At 40.1% G+C, this 21,332-nt stretch overlaps 3 protein-coding genes across 10 annotated transcripts in view; 2 read left to right on the forward strand and 1 right to left on the reverse strand.

Moving 5' to 3' along the window:
• The window catches only part of ankrd11 (ankyrin repeat domain 11), a 75,970-nt gene extending 71,856 nt beyond the window's left edge, over positions 1-4,114 (forward strand). For both annotated transcript variants that reach the window (XM_077588018.1, XM_077588019.1), the window contains exon 14: positions 220-4,114. In XM_077588018.1, the coding sequence (XP_077444144.1) occupies positions 220-405 (186 nt within the window). In that variant the 3' untranslated portion in view covers positions 406-4,114. The remainder of the gene's footprint in view (positions 1-219) is intronic.
• Positions 4,115-4,956: 842 nt separating this feature from the next.
• slc22a31 (solute carrier family 22 member 31) overlaps positions 4,957-21,332 on the forward strand; it is a 25,326-nt gene continuing 8,950 nt past the window's right edge. For 2 of the 3 annotated variants that reach the window (XR_013297129.1, XM_077588023.1), the window contains exons 1-8: positions 4,957-5,528; positions 9,053-9,156; positions 9,238-9,392; positions 10,420-10,588; positions 10,844-10,989; positions 11,387-11,495; positions 11,602-11,816; positions 11,897-12,008. Coding sequence is in view for 2 of the 3 variants with exons in the window: in XM_077588023.1 (XP_077444149.1) it covers positions 5,139-5,528; positions 9,053-9,156; positions 9,238-9,392; positions 10,420-10,588; positions 10,844-10,989; positions 11,387-11,495; positions 11,602-11,816; positions 11,897-12,008 (1,400 nt within the window). In the remaining variant the exon portion in view is untranslated. Of the gene's footprint in view, positions 5,529-9,052; positions 9,157-9,237; positions 9,393-10,419; positions 10,589-10,843; positions 10,990-11,386; positions 11,496-11,601; positions 11,817-11,896; positions 12,009-12,253; positions 13,758-21,332 lie in introns of those variants that run through there. The other variant, XM_077588022.1, reaches the window with a different exon arrangement.
• dpep1 (dipeptidase 1) overlaps positions 13,709-21,332 on the reverse strand; it is a 14,726-nt gene continuing 7,102 nt past the window's right edge. For 4 of the 5 annotated variants that reach the window (XM_077588096.1, XM_077588081.1, XM_077588089.1 and 1 more), the window contains 10 exons: positions 19,638-19,698; positions 19,279-19,405; positions 17,800-17,932; positions 17,582-17,732; positions 17,125-17,194; positions 16,703-16,879; positions 16,029-16,113; positions 15,440-15,515; positions 15,219-15,354; positions 13,709-13,966 (listed from right to left, as the gene is read on the reverse strand). In XM_077588096.1, the coding sequence (XP_077444222.1) occupies positions 13,784-13,966; positions 15,219-15,354; positions 15,440-15,515; positions 16,029-16,113; positions 16,703-16,879; positions 17,125-17,194; positions 17,582-17,732; positions 17,800-17,932; positions 19,279-19,405; positions 19,638-19,663 (1,164 nt within the window). In that variant the 5' untranslated portion in view covers positions 19,664-19,698 and the 3' untranslated portion in view covers positions 13,709-13,783. Of the gene's footprint in view, positions 13,967-15,218; positions 15,355-15,439; positions 15,516-16,028; positions 16,114-16,702; positions 16,880-17,124; positions 17,195-17,581; positions 17,733-17,799; positions 17,933-19,278; positions 19,406-19,637; positions 20,475-21,332 lie in introns of those variants that run through there. The other variant, XM_077588073.1, reaches the window with a different exon arrangement.

The raw sequence follows: 21,332 nt of genomic DNA on the forward strand, positions 1-21,332 counted from the left end.
TCACTTAATGTTTGTCAGAACAAGAAGGGTGGGTTCAGTCTAAATGGTGAAACACATCATGACATTTCCTCCCATTTAAATAAAGTAAGTTTTGTGGAGATTAAATTGATTTGAGTAATTAGCTTGATTACAGAAATAATTCGACTCTAAGGAACCAACCACTGTAGATTTTTCAAATTATTGCTAGTGGGATTAATGTACATTTTCTCTCTTTTCCAGACGTGCCTGTTGATGAGACAACAGCATGAAGCAGCGGCCCTCAATGCGGTACAAAGGATGGAATGGCAGTTAAAAGTTCAGGAATTGGATCCTGCTGGACACAAGTCCCTCTGTGTCAATGAAGTGCCGTCTTTCTACGTCCCAATGGTCGATGTCAATGATGACTTTGTCCTTCTGCCGGCATGACAGCTCTTGGCTCAGTGATAAAGAAGCAAACTTTATCCGAATCATCTTCTCTGAGAGAATTTGTTGAACCGAACAAATGGAAAGGGCTAGCAAATTTGAGAAGGGCCTTCTGAAAGGAAAGCAAGTACAGTGGAGAAGTGCAGATTTTAAAAAGAAAAAAAAGCTCTTGGTTCCCTTCCTCAAAGAAGGAAAACTTATTTTTACTGGGGGGGAAAGAAAATACTAAACTTGCACTTTCACTCTCAAAAGTTTTTACTCCTTTTTGATCAGAGCATGAAAAGCAAAAACCTTTGTTGTTGTTGTTTTTGGTTTTTTGCTTTCCACAGCACTGGCCCATAACTCCCTTGTTCCCACCTGTGACAAGGTGAGAGATAGAGATATATTTTCTGCATTTTTGGGGCTTTGCTTCGTAAGACTTAACACTGGAGAGCAGTGTCAAAGTGAGGCTCTCCCAACAACGTTGGTGCTTAGGTACCAATGAGAGGAACTGAAAAGGATCCTCCCCTCCCTCTGATGCGCCCAGGGGCGCACACGTCGGTGCTTCCCCAGAGGATTTCAATGAAGCCCCGGTGCAATGTCTGGATCTTGTGAGAATCCACTGCCAGAGGAGTCAGACGTCGGTGCTGGTCCATCTCGGCTGCACACACCGTTAAAACTGCACCAGGCTTGGCTTAACAGTGCAAACTGATCTGCGACGGATCAAAAGGCGGCAGAAGTAACTGTCAGTGCGCCTCTCAGCCATGCAAAAGAGACCAGAAAGAGCGTGGTGGGTCCCTGAGTCAAACCGGAGTGGTCTCAGCCACCTCGCTCGCTCCACAAAAGCATCAGAGCGCCTCGGACTGCCTAAGCACCACAGGACAAGAAGAAGCAACAAACATAACGAATGTTGACATTCAAAGAGACTATTGACAAATTGTGGTTTGTTAGGCGAAGGGGGGAAAATTATTGTTTTTGTCTATTTCTTTACTTGGGCATTTCATTGTTTCTGAGGAAGTGACTTGAAACAACACTACAGAGCCAATATTAGTTTAATGGAAAAAAAAGAAATGAAAGAAAACAGAAAAAAAAGTTGTATTCCGTAAATTATGTACAGTTTTTATATTCGTTAACCAATGTATTCTTGCTGCCTTCTAGATAATTTATTTTGCCACACATTACTGCACAGTTGTAAATAACTTATGTACTGTAATATCACTCAAGTAAGTGTAAAGAAAACCATAAAAGAAATAAAAATTATCTTTTTATGTACAGTTCACTTTTGGGCAGCACTTTCCCTCCCTCATATCTTTGGGCCAAATATGTACTCAAATATGTCAGTATTGGAAAGGCAATGTTGTTTAGTCCTACTTATCACTACCACCTAAAGTGACATCACCATAATTTACACAAATGGCTGACAGACACCACTTTTGGATTCCACAGGCCCCCAAAGGCCAACCCACACGTTTCCACACATGTAGCAGACTAGATGAGGACTTATTTAACAAATAGAGGAATATTACTCATTGCTTTACGACACAACTATATCGGAGAAGTCTCAAAACCAAGAAAATGCCTTTTCAACTGAAAACTAATGTACTCATTGTTAGGCAAAGTCATAGATATTTATTGTTTTAAATGAAAGCATACACGATGTCACTTGTAATCCACTATTGTGGTTACGTTTAATGTTTCCAACTGTATTTGTGTTTTCATTTTCAATAATTGGCATGAAATATGTTCTACTCGTCCACTATCATCTGAAAACATTGAGGTCATCGTATTCTGTTCAAGCATGTCCAAATTAAGAGTAAGTCTGCAGAGACAGAGGTTGTTGCTGGCTGACCTTTGAAATGTTTTATGTCGCTTCTGTTCCTCATTGCTCCGTCACCCTACACGTTGCAACGCTTACCCATTGGATGGCATCAGTGAGGTAGAACACTAAGTACCTACTCTTGTGCAGGATGTGGCCTTTAGTGTATTCCCCACACACACAACCATCAGGTGATTGGATCGCAATGGTATGCTGATATACAAGTCAGTCCAGCCAAAGAGAGTTTAATCAACATTTTTATAATTTGGTTTCTTCCTCTGATTTGTGTTATTATTTTCACGAGAGCACGCAAATGGAATCGAACTGTCAAATTGATTAGCTTTTCAATTCATTGTCCAAAATGCCATCATATTCCACTTACACTCAAAGGCCTTCTGCATACTGTCAGTCAAACATGTCATTGCTGTGTTTGGGATATGTAGTCGAGCGCTAATACACTGTGCAGACAAAGTGGCTAGAAGTTGGTTACACACCACCGTGTTGGTACACATTGACATTCATTATTGTTTGTTTTTTTAAACCCCCACTTTGGTTTTGGTGTTCTTGGTTTGTGTTGGTTTCTTTCAAGTTGAGGTTGTGTTTTGGTCATGGAGTTCTTGTGTGTGTTGTCTTTTTAACTCTGTGTGTAATGTTATGTATCACCTTGGTGTTTTTGTGTCTAACACCAGTGGCATGTCAATCACATTGCTTATCAAGCAGAATGTAAACCCGTTACTATGCCCTGTCCGCTGATACCCTCGATATTGTTTACAAGACATCCTCTGTTTTAATTTCCTTTTCAGCCTTTGATTTTACTCGTGTGATCAATCACTGATTTGAACGACAAAGGCTTGAAATGGTGATGGTTTCCACCGTGGCACACTGCAATTAATTGGAAACATTTCTGTTGGCCGACGGCGCCTTCTGCACATCAGAGCAATAGAGTAAATCAGGTTGATTTTTTTTTCTCCCAATTTTCCTGAACGATCAGCCATGCCACGTGATCCTCACATCCTTTTGAGTGCACACACATCCGTTGTCCAATGCACAGTAGAGCACTTGGCAGTGGTGATACAGATGTTAGTTAGCCTGACACCACCTCAGTCAGCAACAGATTACCTCTACTCACGTTCATTCATTATTTAGATTTCTTTCGGTTTTCGCAATCGACGTAGGTATATAATTGCTTTTTTTTTCTACGGTGTCACGATTTCAAGCCTTTTTTTCTAGTTTTCTTTTTTAATTCAAACCCAGATTGTAGCTGTTTCTTTGTTCCTTTTTTAGAATGGACAATGACTAATACAACGCATTGAGAACTACTCTTTCAATGGTGAGAAATAACGTATTTATTATTGTTTTTTTTCCTGGCACCTGTGGTATGTTTTGCTCAAAGTTGGTCTCCGCTGTGTAAATTTTCCTCCTTGTAATGCGTGAAAGAGACATACTGTAAATAGCTCTGTAAATAAAACCTCCCAGGACGTTTTGCACCCTCTTCTTTGTACTAGTCTGAAAAGTTGTGTAGAATGTGGGCTTCTAATGGAAGTGAGCAGAATATGCTCACTGCAGGTGGATCTGTAACAATGTTTTTTTTTGTTTTGTTTTGTTTTTTTGTACCACGAAATTTGTGTACATATTGTTGGAGCAGCTAAGGGAGGGGGCCGGGGGAGGGAGGGTTCTGAGGGCTTGTTGATGCTAATGTCAGTGCTGTAATAGAAATCCAGTACTTTCTCCTTTTAGCTGTTTATGATTTCCTGAAATGAAACAAATGCGAGAACCATGAGGATGGGTGGGTATAAGACTAAAATAGAAAAATAAAAACTCAAAATTGTTATTTTCTACAGTTGCATGTACAGAGAGCGCGAGAACTGCTGTTGTTCCTCAGAGATTATGTTCGTTAATAAAATTTTGAAATATTAAGACAGTGACCGTTTCTTTTGTGTTTGCCATGTATAAGATTTGGTTGTTTTACAGCTAGATTCTAAACTCCGATGCCAATAGTAGAAGGAAAAATAGAGAGGCAATTAGTTCTTAAGATGGTCTGCTGACTCTGGTTAAAATAGCTGTTTTGACATAGCTGCCAATTTTAGCTTCTGGAAATTCAACCCCCACTAGAACTCCCCCACCCAAGTCACTGTTTTGGGGCTCCATGGAAAAGAGAGTGTGATGGAGGGAGAAAAAAAACTTGAATATTTAATGTTTTATTTTATTTTTAGCATATCTGGGGCCTGTGCGCTTTGGCTGCCTAACTTGACACTAAAAAGATGGCCGTTTGAACGTTTTTATTCCATTTATCTAGACACGTCTCAAACGTGATTGTGACCTGCATGTATTTTTTTCAATGGTCAAGAAAAACTTCAATGAATGAAGTAACTGAAAGATCCATTTTTTTATTATTAATAAGTGAAAAAAAACAATTGTAAAATTTTGGGTACTCTGGTTTCCTCCCTCATAGCAAAGACATGCATGGTAGGCTGATTGGACACTCTAATTTGCCCCTACGTATGAGTGTGAGCGTGAATGGTTGTTTGTCTCCTTGTGCCCTGCGATTGGCTGGCCACCAATTCAGGGTGTCCCCCTCCTCTGGCCCAAAGTCAGCTGGGATAGGCTCCGGCACCCCCAGCGACCCTAATGAGGATAAAGCACTTCAGAAAATGAGATGAGATTTAAAGCTTCACCATGAATTTCACAAAGAAATAATAAATAAATACTGTATATTAGGTTGACTAATGCCAGAAGGGCATTTTGGTTTGTGTGAGTTAGTCCAGGTGTGTTTTGAGCACGTGGTGCGACGAAGGGAGGCCCTCAACTGTGACGTCAGACTTTGGCGTGGTTTCTGACTTGAGCAAGTATTAGCGCAGAAACTGGCTGCAGCTGTGCTCCATTGAGCCGTGATCAGAACCGCCGTGGCGTCGGTGGTAATCGGCCCCCTAAACGTCTCCGAATGGATTACGAGGCCAAGGTCTTTCCCCACAGCGGCGGGTACGGACGCTACAACCGAACGGTGGTGGCGTTCAGCTGGTTCCCCAGCTTCGCCGTCATGCTGAACCTGTTCAGCGACGTCTTTTACACCGCCATCCCGGACGCGTATCACTGCAAACCGGACCCGCGGCTTCTTCCCTCCGCTTTCCTGCTCGCTAACTTCTCCAAGTCGGCTTATCTGAACCTGACCGTCCCGTGGGTCAACGGCACCGGGCCCAGCCGTTGCGAACTTTACAAGTACCGGGCGAACTCGTCGGACTTTTCCGAACGCTCCCCCCGGCAGAAGGTGGGCTGCACCGATGGTTGGGAGTATGCTGGTATGTCGGGGCTCCAGAGCAACTTTGTCACGGAGGTAAACATCTGCTATACATCCTCGTCCAACAATAATTCATATATTTATAACTATTCAAGTTGTTTTTATTGTAACGCAATAGTGACGCTTTAAACTTTTTTTTGCAATAAACTAAATACTATATTAATGCAGTTGCCAAAAATGTATTCAAGTTTTGTGCCGTGGTTCAAGTTGTAAATCACAAAAAAATAAAAAAATAACAGGTGAGCCACCATATAACAAACAATTCGATGTGATCTCAATTGCAATTGTTTTGCTTTGTCGTTATAAATATATTAAGCATGTCCAAATACTGACTTTTTGACTTCTGACCCAATCCGATATTTCTCACTGTTTTGCTGATACCATTGCAAATATTGTTAGGCCAGTAAAATAAATTCAAAATGTAACCAGTAAATGAGAAATAACTTTGTTCTCAAGCCAAGAAATGCTTTGTTTACGATATTACACGATGATCTGTTGCTATCATTAGTTTCTCAAGAGATGTCATTGGACATGTTTGTCTAGTCGTTTGATTTCCACCAGCCTTAGCCTTAAAGCTCAATAAACACTCAAAAAACATGCCACTGCAGGATAGGATCCAATCTTGTGAGCAAATCGGATACTTTCCGATACTCCAAAATATTGGATCAGGACATCACTAGTCTCGGTAGGTAGTAAAAAAAAAAGGTCAATGCTGTCAATGTCAACCAGAGTTAAACTATGAGGTAAAAAGACATATTTCAATCAAAACCACACATTTGAATTTCTTTATTTTTCTACTTTTTTTAGGGTTCTTTCTTTATTTCATTTATTTGATTCTGTTTTTGGATGATTTATATTTCCTTGGGCTCGTGGCTCATTTTTCGTTGCCTGCTGTTGACAATCACAGACAAAAATAATTTAAATTGGAAGGACTGTCTGCGAATGCTCACGTTACAGTGCCATTGATATCACTGGACGTACACTCCATTTTGATGTGGAGGACAGGCAGTGAATGATCACTGCCAGCCTCTCCCAGTCAACATGAATTGGACGTCTGGCACTGTCAATGGCAGCTAATGATGCATGTCCTGTTACTAGTATCTACGCAGAAATTACACAAGATATCTCAACACCCGTCAAGAGACGAAAAGGTTGCAGCTGCAAAAGGGGAAAACATTGTTAGTGTGGGTGTGCGTTTCTCGTGGAATAAGTTTGCTTTGAGGTTGATCCTCATCTTGTGTGCAATGCAAATAACGATCCATCCCAGTCTGCAAATATTAATTAAAATGTCTTCTACCGGATGGAGAGTAAAAAAAGGAAAGCGGGATCCTCTGTTGTAAATGTTTTCATGTGTTTATATTTTAAAGGAACCATTTCAATCATTCCTAATGACAAAGTTGAACAAGGAAGCAGAGCTAGCCGTGTTTTCCTTCCTTAAGAAAAACAAGAGTTGGAAAAGTTATTGTTGGGCAGCACTTGTAAATACTCTTACATTGACATTGAGTTGTAGCTTTCTCTGCTAGTGCAAATAGTACAGGCGCAACATGACTACATTGCTTGACTGGTTTTTAACTGTTGTTTTCTTATATTTCATGTCAAAAGTTACAACACATAAATTAAATTTATACAGAGCTCCAGTGCCATGCCATGAAATGATTTTTAATCCAGTCTGTCAACGATGTGTGGGATCGACTCGGTAAATGTGACTATGCTTATCTCTTCTCAACAAAAGGCACCTCATTTTCCTTGGGGGGTGCTGGAGCCTATCCCACACAACTGTGAGCTGTAGTAAACACCCTGAACTGGTTGCCAGCCAATCGCAGGGCCCATTGGGACAAACAACCATTAACACTCATACTTTGGGACAATTTAGAGCCCATACATGTTGATAGAGTATAATGCACGTGTCAGAGTGGCGGCCCGGGGGGCCAATCTGGCCCGCCGCATCATTTTGTGTGGCCCGGGAAAGTAAATCATGAGTGCCGACTTTCTGTTTTAGGATCAAATTAAAATGAAGAGTATAGATGTATATTAAATTTCCTGATTTTCCCCCTATTAAATCAATAATTGTAATTTTTTAATCTTTTTTTTCTGTGTTTTTAGTTAAAAAATCATTTTTTAAATTCTAAAAATATATTTAAAAAAGCTAAAATAAACATTTTTTTAGATCTATAAAAAACTGAATATTCATGGATTTTAATCCAGTTCTTTTAATCCATTTATTAAAAAAAATCTAAATATTATATCTAAAATGGTCCGGCCCACGTGAAATCGAGTTGACGTTAACGCGGCCCGCGAACCAACCCGACTCTGACACCCCTGGTCTAATGCGAGGTATATCATTACATAATTGCTGAGCTCTGTCAGTGGCCTGTAAAAAAGATAGATTGTGGAAGGTTAACTCCTTCAAAAGTAGATCTTGGAGCAAAAAGGTTTGAACACGCCTGCAGTAAGTCACGTGTTTCCACAAATGTGGTTTGTTAGAAGTACAATCAGTGGATTGCAGTCAAGTGTTTCTCATTTCAGCACAAACCCCCGTTGGTTAAAGTGTCTGTTCACATTTGTACTCCATATTAAAACCATGAATATGGAGGTGAAAATTGTAAATAAGGGGGCGGTTTTTACGCGAGAAAATGTAAAATTCAACAAACTTAAGGCAATTTTAAGGGTGCGGCTTATACACTGGGGGCAGCTTATATACAAAAAAACAGTAGATTGCAGGAGGTTGGCTCATTGAAAAGTAGATCTTGGAGCAAAAAAGTGTGAGCGCACCTCAACCAGCATACCATGCATGTTTTTGGGATGGGGAAGGAAACAGGAGTACCCGGTGAAAACCCACAGAGAAAGCATGCAATCTTCGCACAGGGTGGTCGGAAAACTCGATCTCAGTACTGTGAGGCAGACTACCATGATGCCACGTTTATTCATTAAAATTTAAGATGTGTTTAAAATATGTTCTGTAGTTATTCTATAATAATATACAATATTTCACTGAACTGTACTCAAGGTTTATCCATGTGCAGTACATATATGTTTTAGAACATGGAAAATAGTTAATACAGAGTTAACTATTGACCAACTGAGCTGTGATCAGTGGAGTTTAACTGCTGTGCATCTAGCAGTTACAGGATGATAAAATATCTATCAAATAGATTGGAGGGTAAAGGATGAATGGAAAAGAATGTCTTGACATGCTTTATATTGAGTTCTACTTCATTTTAATGTAATAATGCTGCCCGTCAGCAGGCATCTTGATTCAATTAGGCTCAACATGATCTACATTCCCGCCTGCACGCATCAGTGGTTGAGACTTTACAGGAAGCCTGTGATGGGCTCTGATGAAGCTAAAGTCTAATGAAACATGCTGTTGGCAGTTAGTTTATGTTATTGAGTTTCTGTAATGATTTCAAATGTTCAGCTTTTCTTTCATTTTAATTTTCACCAAGATTCTCACTGCAGAAATAATGTTTTTTCTTTTTTCATGTCATGAATTAATCTCACTTTCATCAAGAACAATGTAATCATCTCCCAATTAATTGTGTGTTTTGTTTTGTGCACAGTGGAACCTAGTCTGCAGTGACTATTGGAAAATTCCTCTTCAACACATTTGCTTCATGACAGGATGGATTGTGGGTTACGTCGTCATCGGTTCTTTGTGTGACTGGTAAACGCTCATTATTACGTTAATGCTTGTTATGTGTGATTTTGGCTGAAGTCAACGGCGTGACACGTTCTTCTTTTTCAGGTTCGGTCGTCGAAGGGGTTTTCTCGTGTCTGTCAGTTTGTCAAGTCTGTTTGGAGTGGCTGTGTGCATATCCAACAGTGCTGCAGTGTTTCTGCTGCTACGTCTCTCACAAGGCGTCATGCTAGCTGGCATCTTTTTATCCTCATATGTAGCGAGTAAGTATAAGTTACATGACACGACAAAGTCTGTAATTGTCTTATGTTAGCACATCATAGCAGAAGCAGTACAGGTGCAATGCAGCTCTCAATAAAATCCCTTTAGTTAAAAACCAATGTGTAGTTTTAAGACTTTAAAAGATATTCATTTAAATATTCAATTGCTATCAGTTATGAGATGTCTTTGCTCACTGAAAGGTCAGAAAACTTTTTTTTGCATTCATGTTTCGTACCGCTTACCCCTACAAGGGTAATGGGGGATTCTGGAGCATAAATACAGGACATTATACTATCTTTGCTGCTTTGAATTGAGACAATTGCACGTGTGTGTATGATAGGTATCATTTCACAGACATGCTTGTAATATTTCATAACAGGGAATTCCATCAGCGTTGTGAGATGTCTCAGACATTCACGTACAAAATGTTTTACTCTTTCTACATTCCTATTTGGGGGGTTAAAGGGCTTATCTTTGACGTGGTGCTTTTTTATTATCCACACCCATCTCTGTTTTGGACATACTGTACACACACTCGCCCCATTCCTACAAGGTCAGTTCGACACTGATTCCAGATTTGTCAGTCTTTAGTCTCATGTTGTGTTAGTGTTAGGAAAACATTTATGGCTGATGTCCTGTGGATGTAGTGTAGGGTCTCCACAGAGATGTGGAAACAATAGCAAGGCCACCACTAAAGCCAGAATGTAAGCAGGAAGGGAGCTTCTAATTTTCTTTGTTCTTTTAACCGCCTTGGGACTGAGGAAGTTGAACACGCATCTACTCTTTGTCCCAAAGGAGTTAAAGGTGACATTGATGGACAAACCTGTACTTCCTAGTTGTGTTTTCTCTGAACATGTTTTTTTTATCCCCAGGTAGGAACATGTACTGTATTGTTTGTGTTTGAATTACACTCTAACATTTGCTGCAATTAATTCTTAAGACTTTCGTTTGCATGTTTTTATTTTTCCTGTTAAATCTATTCCGAATTCTAAAGTGTTTTTTAAATTTTTTTATTATCTGTTCTCGCAGGGTTGGAGATGTGCGACACTCCCCATCGTCTTATGGTTGCCATGGTTAGTGGCTTCTTCGCCATCTTTGCAGAGCTCCTGTTGCCAGGTGTCGCTATTCTCTGTCGTGATTGGCCGGTTTTGCAGGCTGTTACCACATTACCACTGCTCCTGCTCATTTCCTATTGGTGGTGAGTTATACATGGACAGCCGCGTTTCGGCGGAAATATAGGAAACAATTTTGCAACGTCTTTATAGTGGGGAGAATTTTTGCTATCTATAACATGGGATAACATGAAATACTAAAGGTTTCAACAGCAAAATAAATTACGCGCATTCTCAGATAAATGATATAACTCGGTGTAAAAGCCAAAGCACCTGTGTTGTGTTTTTTCATGCTTTGTGTGACCACAATGTATATATTGAAGCACAACTGTCTTGTTTAGCTGTGCATCATTGTTTCCTGAATCTCCTCGTTGGCTATTGGCCACGGCTCAGATCTCTGAAGTGAAAAGGAGCCTCCAGGAGTTTTCCACTCGCAATGGTGTGTGTTTGCCGGATGAGCTCTTCCCTGGTGAAATATTGCTATCAGGTGAGACCTCCCACAAGCCTGCAGCCATTTACAGAGCCACTAAATCAACAAGTTACCCCATGAGATCTGCTTCTTGACAATATTGTAGTGAAAAATGAACCAACCATGGGGATGTTCACTCAGCACGCTATGTAGTGTTTAGTGCAAATACAGTAGCGTACTCACATTTTCTCAGTTATAGTATATTAAGGATATTGATTTTCTTCAGAAGTTTCGAATATATAATTTGACTCAATTTTAACCTCATTGTATTGTATACAGCGAAGTAGGAAAGTAATAGCTCTTGGACTGAATGAGTCTTATTGTTGTAAGGACTGAATTTTCAAAAGCGCCTGAATCGCATCGCATTATTCTTGTGGCCAAGAGTGAAGTGTATTGTTTGTACTTCTGCCCATAGAGATTGAATCTGTTTTCAATGAAGATTGTGAGCCGAAGTATTATTCCATTTTGGAGCTGCGTCGGACCCGAGTTATCTGGAAGAACTGCCTCATCCTTAGCTTCACCCTGTAAGTTCTGTTTCGGACTGATCGAGGAGAGGAAGTAATGCACTAGGAAAGTTCTGTGCTAACATCTTGGATTACTGAGGGGATTGTTGCCTTCCTTCCGTTCTAGTTTAATTGGAACAGGCATCCAGTACTGCTTCACCAGAAACCTGCACACGACTACCAACAACTTTTACTTCAGCTATTTCGTCAGAATTGCCACAGGAACGCTAGCCTGCATCTTCATCTGTGCCACAGTCAATCGTTTCGGTCGTCGCGGTATGCTTCTGCTCTTCGCCATCATCACTGGACTGTCATCGCTGCTTCTGCTGGCACTCATTCAGTGTATGTCCATTTATCTTTATCCCCGCCACAGATTTTATGGGTAAAGGTAATCAATAAGGCATCTTTTCTCTCGTTGTCAGACCTGCAAGGAGGCCTCGTGCTGGTGATTTCTATTGTGGGACTGCTGTTTTCTCAAGCGCTTGCCATGCTCAGCATCTTCTTTGCTTGCGAGGTGATGCCAACTGTCGTGCGGTAAGTCTTTCTCTATTTGTATTCGGGTTAGGGTTAGGGGGGGGGGGGAAGCTACCAATATAGGCCTTGTCAGAAGATTGCCATGGTTCGGTTGAAATGTGCGGTCTGTACCACGTGTGATTTAGCAGCTCCAAATTCCCCCAAATCTGCATTTTTTTTGCCTGCATTCATTCGTAAAGGCTTAAGTGTAACAGAGATGCTGTTTGCGTGGCCTTATTGCATCTTTGTTCCTGCGTCCACATCAGAGGCGGATGCCTCGGCCTGGTGTTGGCAGCGGGCTGTGTGGGCATGGCCGCCTCTTCCCTGATGGAGCTCCAGAACAACGGGGGCTACTTCCTCCATCACGTAATCTTTGCCTCTTTCGCTGTCCTCTCCGTGCTCTGCATCATGCTGCTGCCCGAGAGTAAACGTAAGCCACTGCCCGACTCGCTGAAGGAAGGCGAGAGCCAGCGTCGGCCGCCGCTCTTCCCGTCCCAGGTGGACCGGGTGGATCTCCCCTTACTCCGCCCCCGAACGCAGCTGTCAGAGTACAACCCTGACAACTACTCCCGACTTGTCACTGCCACCAGGAAAATGCTGACCAGAGATAGCATTCCTTATAGAATCTCGGTGCCGACTCGTCGGGGAGAGGAGAGTGAACCATTGAGGCAAGAGCCTTAAGATTGTGTGGTCATCTTTAAAGACTACCCTGTCCACTTGTTTATAATGCTTGAAAGAATCTCTGTGCCTGCCCAATTTATACTGTACAGTGGAAGCAAATTATTGAAATAGAAATAACACAGCGTTTGTTTTCCAAGGGGGAAAAATTCCAGTTGATCTCTCCTTGTATTTGCTATGGCTAATCTGTGACATGACATACTATAACATTTGTGTGTCAGCAAAGGTTCTTTGTGTGCTCTCCGCTGAAGAATTTTGGACAGTGTCCGTGCTGTCCGTCATGTGAGTTGCAGCACTTTGTCCATTTGTGAGCAACTCATGCACTTTTCATTAAGTCGGACAGTGTGACTCACTAGTGTTGTCGTTGCAGCCCCATTCCGTTTCCACCAAACGATTTATGTTGAACCAATGAGACCACTAAGGGGTTTCAAATAGTTGTGGAAGCCTGGCCAGTTTAATGATTGTCTGGAATTTTTGGTGGCTGCATGAGGATGTTAAATGACACGCAAAAGTCAGATATTCTTTAATCCAGTGAAGGTTTCACCAATATAGTATGTTGTTTACATAGGATCGCTCTAATGGCTTGAAACCATGTTTGTATTTCGGATTCGATTTTACTGGGGGATTCTGGAAGAGTTAAACTGAGGAGGAATGTCTTGGGATGTTACCTCATGTGTCCTTCAGGCTCGGAATTGGACCAGTCTCTGATTTTTGTACTGAAAACGAATATATTGATTTTCATGCTGCATTTTCTATAAGTGTATAAATATACTTACATCACCACATTTTTGGGCTGACCTTGTGACAGTAGCAGGAGAAACTATTTTATTTGTACTTTTGTTTGTGTATGTTGGGTTGGTTGGGTGTGTGTGAGTATGAATAGAACTTTTCTAAAGAGCATCTGTGAGCTGTGTATAATTCTATCCTTTAGATGGCGACCTTGTCTTTAAAATACAACCATTCGTCTTTGTCACGTTACCGAGTTTACTGGAATATTTTGTGTATGTATTAAGAGAGCATCTCGCAATGACAAAGTCAGCCAAACGAGTTGATGATTAATTTAATAAACTTTTTCAATTTAGTTACATATAACACATTTGTTTGATATGGAAGAGTTCTTATGCAACACCCATCAAAATGAGTTTCTGAAGAGCCAGAATTACAATAATAGCTGCACTGCTGAGTTGTGGGGGAGAAATTCCACCATTGGAGTATCCAACACTTGTTCTGCACGGGTTCTTCACTTCATCGTATGGGATGGGAACATCATCTGGGCTCAGCTTGCTTAGACTTTCTGCGACCTGACCAACAATAAATAATCAGACATTTGCAGGGCCATCCTCCATTTACTCCAAGGGCGGTAAAACCAGTCCTCAGGAGCTATATAGCTATGTTTTTGTTTCAACTAATCCGGCACATACAGTTCACCTAATTAGGCAGCGCCTGACTGCAATCAGCTGAGTGATGACACTTATAACGCTAAAACATAAATCATATTGATGAAAAGGTGTCGTCTTGACCTGCTGGAATGAAAGCGTACACCCACTAAAGCCCTTTGTGGAATAGTTTAACCCACCCCTTATTTACACTTATAGACAAATTACATTCTTCAATCAAGCGAACAAGGATGTTCTTGGGGTGTGGGTGTTAGAAAATGTAACCAGTTTAAAATCCACGATTACTTGACTGTGAGGCAAACGGGTTAACCAACGAAATTGAATTTTTTCCATTAGACAACCTGGAGGTTGTCAATTTCAAGATGGAAGTCCTAACATCTGCCATGGCGGATCTGCTTTAATACCTATTTTATATTTTCCATTTTTATCACACTTCAACTCTATGATGTTTACAGCCTTCCACACCTTAGATAATTCTCTTGGAGCCATTGGTCTTATGCAAGAGTTTCACAAGGCATGTGGTCCTGTGACTTGTTGTGACTTTTACGAAACTATCACCAGGAGGATTTTGCATGGGATTTTTTTGCATTGGCTATCGTAGTGGAGTACTGGAGTCATTATCAGTCACAGTTGCCGCTGTGGGAATTTTGCATGTTCTCCCTTGCCCGCATATTGGGGTGATTAGGTGATAGGATAGCTTAGGAGATCTAGGCAAGGAAGATGATCTTTAAAACCTCCAGACTACTGAGAGACTGTGCGGTAATCTCAGTCTCAGTCTGCAGACGGTCCCCACCTTGTGGACTTCCTGTGTGTGGCTCCAGTTTTTTTTTACCTAGGTCTACAATGTCTTGAGTGTCTTGTGTCTGTCTTGCTATTGCAACCAAGAAATTTTCTGAACACGGGATGAAATAAAGTTCTAATCTAATACATTTTCAATCAGGACCAATCCAAAAAATATAAACTTGTTCTAAAAGTAGTTATGCGGATGTGGGGGTTTTTTTGTCCTTGCGATTGGCTAGCAACCAGTCACAGCTGTGCCATGTGTCTTGCTGCTGCCAGCTGGGATCCAGCACTTCAGTGCCATATAAAAAGGCTGTTTGCTCTGTACTTGAAGATTTTGAAATGGCTGCATATCTTTTGTGTTTGTGGCACTCACCCCCTCCACTTGTTTGAAGACACGAAGCAAGTTCTCTCTCAGAGCAGCTTTTATCTCTTGTTCAGACCACCCTCGTCTAAGCAGCTCAGCGACCAGATTTGGGACCTTGGACACGTCCTCCAGACCTTCTGGAAGTCTGGCTCAAAAAGAAAAAAAAGATTTTATTGATCATCACATTTCTTTGACATTTAAATTGATCACTACTCGTGTTGAAGGATTACCTATCGACGCCATCATAGTCACCGCCAAAACCAATGATCCTTACTCCAGCCACTTTCCTTATGTGGTCAAAATGATCTGAAGTAAAAACAAACATTTGAACTCACATGAAGTTGTAAAGAATAATCCACACAATATGGGACATGTTCTGATTATTTGATTACTGAGGAATCTTCCCACTAGTAAGACAATTCAGTTAGCGTATTTTCTGCACTATAAGGCACAACTAAAAGACTTCAATTTTCTCAAAAGCATCTTATATAGCTCGATGCATATGGCTCAATATTGGTTAATCATTGTATAAAACTCCCTTTAGCACAGCTCCGTCTAGTTGATATATAACACAATCCCCTAGCAATAATACTACTCCCACCGCTATTATAGCTGCATCTTAAAATCTAGTGTGCCTTATTGTGAGAAAAATACAGTAATTGTTCCCCTTGCATTATGAAGTTGACCTGCCAAAACCAAAGCACTCGCCATTCTGACCGTGCACTGAATTTTCTTACTAGTTTAAACAAAGAATGTACTAGCACACAGACTCAAGTAGCTTTGTGTATTCCAAAATCTGGGACTGTTGAAATAACTTACCGGCAACATTGGCAACTGTGGCAGTGTGGGAGCAGGACACATAGTCGTTGAAGAAGTTGATCATTACAATTCCTCCCGTTTCATTCTGTACAGGCACATAAGGAACGTCACTCAATAGTAAAAAAAATATTTATGCACATAAAAGCCCATAAAATTTTAATATACTGCTACAGTATGTGCTGGTTTGCTGAACTGAGAGGAATGTTTGTCATCTAATGGCATGTTTATGTTGTGAAATGCAATGAGAAATTAGAAATGCATGGTTATTTTTTATTTTTTTGCACTTCCTTTCAACTGTTCTGGAAAGACTCTTACAATAATTGGGCTTTTTTGGGTGGGTGTCTTTTTGTGAAAAACACAAGGAAGGTGATGATCTTTAAAACCTCCAGACTACTGAGGGACTGTGTGGTAACCTCAGTCTCAGTCTGCAGAAGGTCCCCACCTTGTGGACTTCCTGTGTGTGGCTCCAGTTTCTTACCTAGGTCTACAATGTCTTGTGTGTCTTGTGTTTGTCTTGCTACTGCAACCGAGAAATTTCCCGAATACGGGATGAAATAAAGTTTTAATCTAAACTAAAGGAGGTTACCTTTGTTGAATGAGCAGACAGCTAAACCTCAGCTAAATCTATGCTGTAATTCATCTTTTGAGTGTATGAAGTGGACTTTCGCACTCACCACTCTCTTGAGGACTTCATCGGGCACATTTCTTTTATGTGGACAGACCGCAAAAGCGGATGAGTGGCTAAAGATGACAGGGGCTTTGGAAATGTCCAGCACCTGATGCATCACTCTCACGGTCACATGGGACAAGTCGATCAGCATCCCGATACGGTTCATTTCTGCAATCACTTGCTGAAGTGGGGTAAAATAATTGAATTTTCATGCTCAACACAGTACGTACATGTCCATCCATTATTTTGGTGTTGCTGTCAAATTTGAAATGTTGCTTAAAATATGGCTTGATATGCTGTTGGCAATGAAATTCAAGATGGGCAGATCATCACACATTTGCCACCTCACCATGGGTGGTAAATTTGGACTTTTAGTTTGAAATCATGTAACTCAAGGTTAATGGTTTTATGAACATGGTGACTTACCTCGCCAAAAGGAGATAGGCCGTTGTGTTCAGATGGTTCTGATCCAGTGTCCACAAGCCAGTTGTCAGCCCTGATGAGGAAATCGTATTAATATATTGGGTTGTCATGAGTAATATTGTAATCTGCAAATGAAATTCAATTGGAATAATGATGGGTTTTTTTATTTAAATTTAGGACTCTACCCATCTTTGCTTGCATGCAGGTCTTGTTTTAGTTTTGATAACTTCAAGAAATACCAGCACCAGCAAAGGTAGTTATGCTTTTTGTTGTTGTTTTTATTTTTATTAGTAGTCAATAGAGAGTTCAGCACTAACCGGTTATTCCTTTCGATTTTATATTTTTTAGAATTCAGCCACAGTTTGTAGGGATTTCTTTTGCTTGGCTTATAGTATTATTTATTTATCATTGGTGGGTATATTGTTGGGGGTGTACATTTGTGTGCACATGTCCTACCTACCAGGGTGTGTTGCACGAGTGGGTGAGTGTAAGGTAGCGGACTCCCAGCTGGTACATTGTGCGAAGTGTCCCGAGACTGCTGTCAATAGAGTGACCTCCTTCTACACCAATCAGGCTAGCCGTTTTATTTTGGGCGAACGCGTCGATAATGTCTGCGTAAAATGGGAAAGGACAACTTGAGAAGATATTTAAAATAATCGTTCTAAATTGTCACCTGACCTCTGCTGCTTTTGGCCAACATGAATACGTCGGGGTACTTCTGACACATTCTGTGAATCACATCAATCTGCTCCAGAGTTTGTCGTACTGCATCTTTGTACTGGGACTCACATGGCACATAAGCTGACCAGAACTGAAAAGGAAGGAAGAGGAATAAACTGGAAAAACATGCATGTTAATAGTAATGGCAATTTTTCCTTCATTGGAAAAGCTTGAACATGTGAAGCAATACAGAAAAGTAAAAAAATTGAATTTTTTTCAAGGTGTTTCATTTTCTGAACCGCTTTATCCTCATTAGGGTCGCGGGGGTTGCTGGAGCCTATCCCAGCTGACTCCGGGCCGGAGGCGGGGGACACCCTGAATCGGTGGCTAGCCAATCGCAGAGTACAAAGAGACAAAGGACAACCATGCACACTCACAGCCATCGCTAGTGTCCAATCAGCCTACCATGTATGTTTTTGGAATGTGGGAGGAAACAGGAGTACCCAGCGGGAACTCACGCAGGCCCGGGGAGAACATGCAAGTGTTGGGGAGGATGATGCAAAGGATAGGGTGAAATGGAAAATGTTGAACCCACACGGCACAATCAGAAAGTCTAATAGTAGTAGTTATTAGTTAAGAGTGTCATCATGCAGTCAGCAAAGAACACTGAAAAGGACTCAATAACAATGTTAGAGTTATTAACATATAAGAAACATTCACAAAAACCACTCAGGCTGCAATGTTTAATCAACTAAATTACAACTACTAATTGGTTTTCCAACCAAGCAACATCTAATTTGGCGGTCCATAAATTGTTCCGAAACAATGCTTACCTAAAATTGGTTTAAATTTTAATCTTTGAGCCTCTTACAAATAAATATCTGATTGGTTTGCATCCTTAATGGTAGCACTTTGTAATTAAACAAAATATGTAAACATGGAATTTTCATTGATTGACAATTTTTTTCTGAGGTTTATATTTCCAAATCGCAGTAGCGGTCCGTGAATTTCCTAGCGACGCCTTCAGCTGTCGGAATCAATCCAACCCTCAAAAACTATTTTATGGCTATAAAACCTCTACTGCAGCTACAGCTGAAATGTGATTGGTTAAACGCCTCAATATGAGGACACATCTGGAAGCAGTGCAACCAGTGGGAAAGCAATGAAAGGAAGCTAACAGACAATTTGGAATTATTTCATAAGTATTGATGGACAAAATATAATATATGATTCAGATATTTCTTAGGCCAGCAGAGAAGGCCTTGAAGGCCCTGACGGCACACCACTGCCAAATTGTGATTTGTATAAAAACTTTAGTCAAGTCATTGCTTGCGGCAGCCGTAGACTCAGTTGTACTCATCATTTTTTTTACAATTTATTGTTCAATAATGTTCGCGTTAATCATCTCAGTATTGTCAGCCTTTGAAGTGGCTCTCATTCAATCTTGAAAATGTACAGAATGAAATGAATCAGTCAAAACATACATATAAGCTGTACCTGCGCTCCAAGACGACCCATCTTAATCTTTGGTATGTTGGTATGTGTTTTTTCCAAGGTGTTTAAGTCCACTTTGTTGAGTTGGTTGTTGAATTGTATACGCATTTGCCAAGGCAGATCATTGTGGCTGAAAAGATCATTGAATTGAATTGAATGCCTTTATCATAATTATACAATTACAATGGGATTTAAAGCTTCACTATAAAGTGCACACATAAGTTGTCATAAAATTATTTATATACAATAAAAATGAAGTGAGGTTAAAAAAAAGTGATTAAGTGGTTAGCAGCACTGAAAAGCTAAGAGCGTCAAAGTCAAAACATTTCTCATTAAGTGAAGAACAACATGAAATATTTCACCCGTCAATGAGTGGCGTCTCAGACATCAGCTTCAAAGCTCTGCTGATGTACGAGTCCTTGGCTGAAGAGATTGACCAACATGCAAAAAAAAGCATAGACAGACCTCGCAACATTTTGCAAAGCAGAACAAACTTATTAACAAACTAAACGTGCGTTCCCTGTCAACGAAGTAAATACTACTCAAGTGGTTCTCGAAAGCTGCCGTGTTCCTCTGTAGTCTTTGTCAAATCTCTATCCAATATCAATGTAAAGCCCCTCCTCTCTCATGTTTCTCATTATAGTGTTGTTTGTCGTAAAGTGCCTAGCAGTTTAACTATGAGGCCCTTTCTACAGCCATAAAGCAATAGATGTTGGTTAATGTTGTCGTGAAACTGTCATCGTAAAGACTCTTCAAAAAGCAATGCTTCTGATTTACTTCCAACAGATGAGATTTTAACCAAGTATTTGGGGGACTAAAGACCCTCATTTGCCTACCAATGCAACGCAAATCCCTGGCCCTCCTTGTGCATATGGTAACTTTTAATGAGTCCCGTGACACTTTCTTCATTTGGAATATGCTTGGGTAGCCAGATAGTCGACATAAAGGTCATTTCATTGATTGCTATAAAATAGGGACTGTAAAAATTCCATTCAGAGCTGTTTTATGATGAGCTTTTTTTCCTCCCAAGGTGCATGATTGCTTATTTCCGTTATGAGATTAAATACATCCAGAGTTCATGTACGAATGCCAGAGGATGATAACCCCCAAATTTTCAATGTCATTTACATTAAATGTCATTTTTAAAATGACAAATAAATGATGTCAGTTGCTTTAACCAACTCACATTAACAAACTATAACAACTCTTTAACAAAAGAAATGGCTGAATGTTAAGACCAACCGTATGTATGTATGTGTATATATATATATATATATATATATATATATATATATATATATATCAGCAACATGCTTATTTATTAATTAATTAATTTCCTATCTATTTATGTCTAAAATGTCTTTTCCTGTGTCTGTATTCTCACCCTTTTGCTAATGTGACAGTGAAATTTCCCAAATACGGAATGAATAAAGTTATCTAATCTAATCTTTTAATCTAATCTATCACATTACAGAACAGAATTTCGATGATGGCAACACTGCCAAACCCTTTTTTCATAGTAAGTTGGTGAGCTTCAATTACCTGCTGCAAACTTTCCGTAGTACAGTACTCTATTGGTGCAATTCATTTATTTGACAGAAATCAGAGTCATTTGGAAACGTTTGGTTTTAAATGATAAATCCCAGAGATGGCACCTAGTTTAACTGTTTGAGTCTCTCTAAATATATATTTCTGTATAAAACATACACCTATGCCTATGCACCAAACTACTACTCCAGCAGCTTTGATCATCTCTGTATTTGCAACTGATTTTAATAATCCTGTCTCTCATTTGTCCTTTGGAAACCGATTTTATGCTTTATTGCTTTCACAATTGTAGTGTGACTGTTAATTATTTGTCGTTTTTTCTTTTTGTTCTGTTCTTGTTGTTTCTGTTATATTCTGTTATGTTTATAACAGGAATGAGTCGTAATTTGAATCACTAATCAGCCGTCCTCACATACTAGTGATATTCTATTTTCTCTAATTAGTATTTCAAATGGGCTTAACATTGCATTATAGAATATACTAGCATTGATACCGATACTAAAATCGGT

Source organism: Stigmatopora argus, chromosome 2 (assembly GCF_051989625.1).
Source record: "Stigmatopora argus isolate UIUO_Sarg chromosome 2, RoL_Sarg_1.0, whole genome shotgun sequence".
Classification (NCBI taxonomy): Eukaryota; Metazoa; Chordata; class Actinopteri; order Syngnathiformes; family Syngnathidae; genus Stigmatopora; species Stigmatopora argus.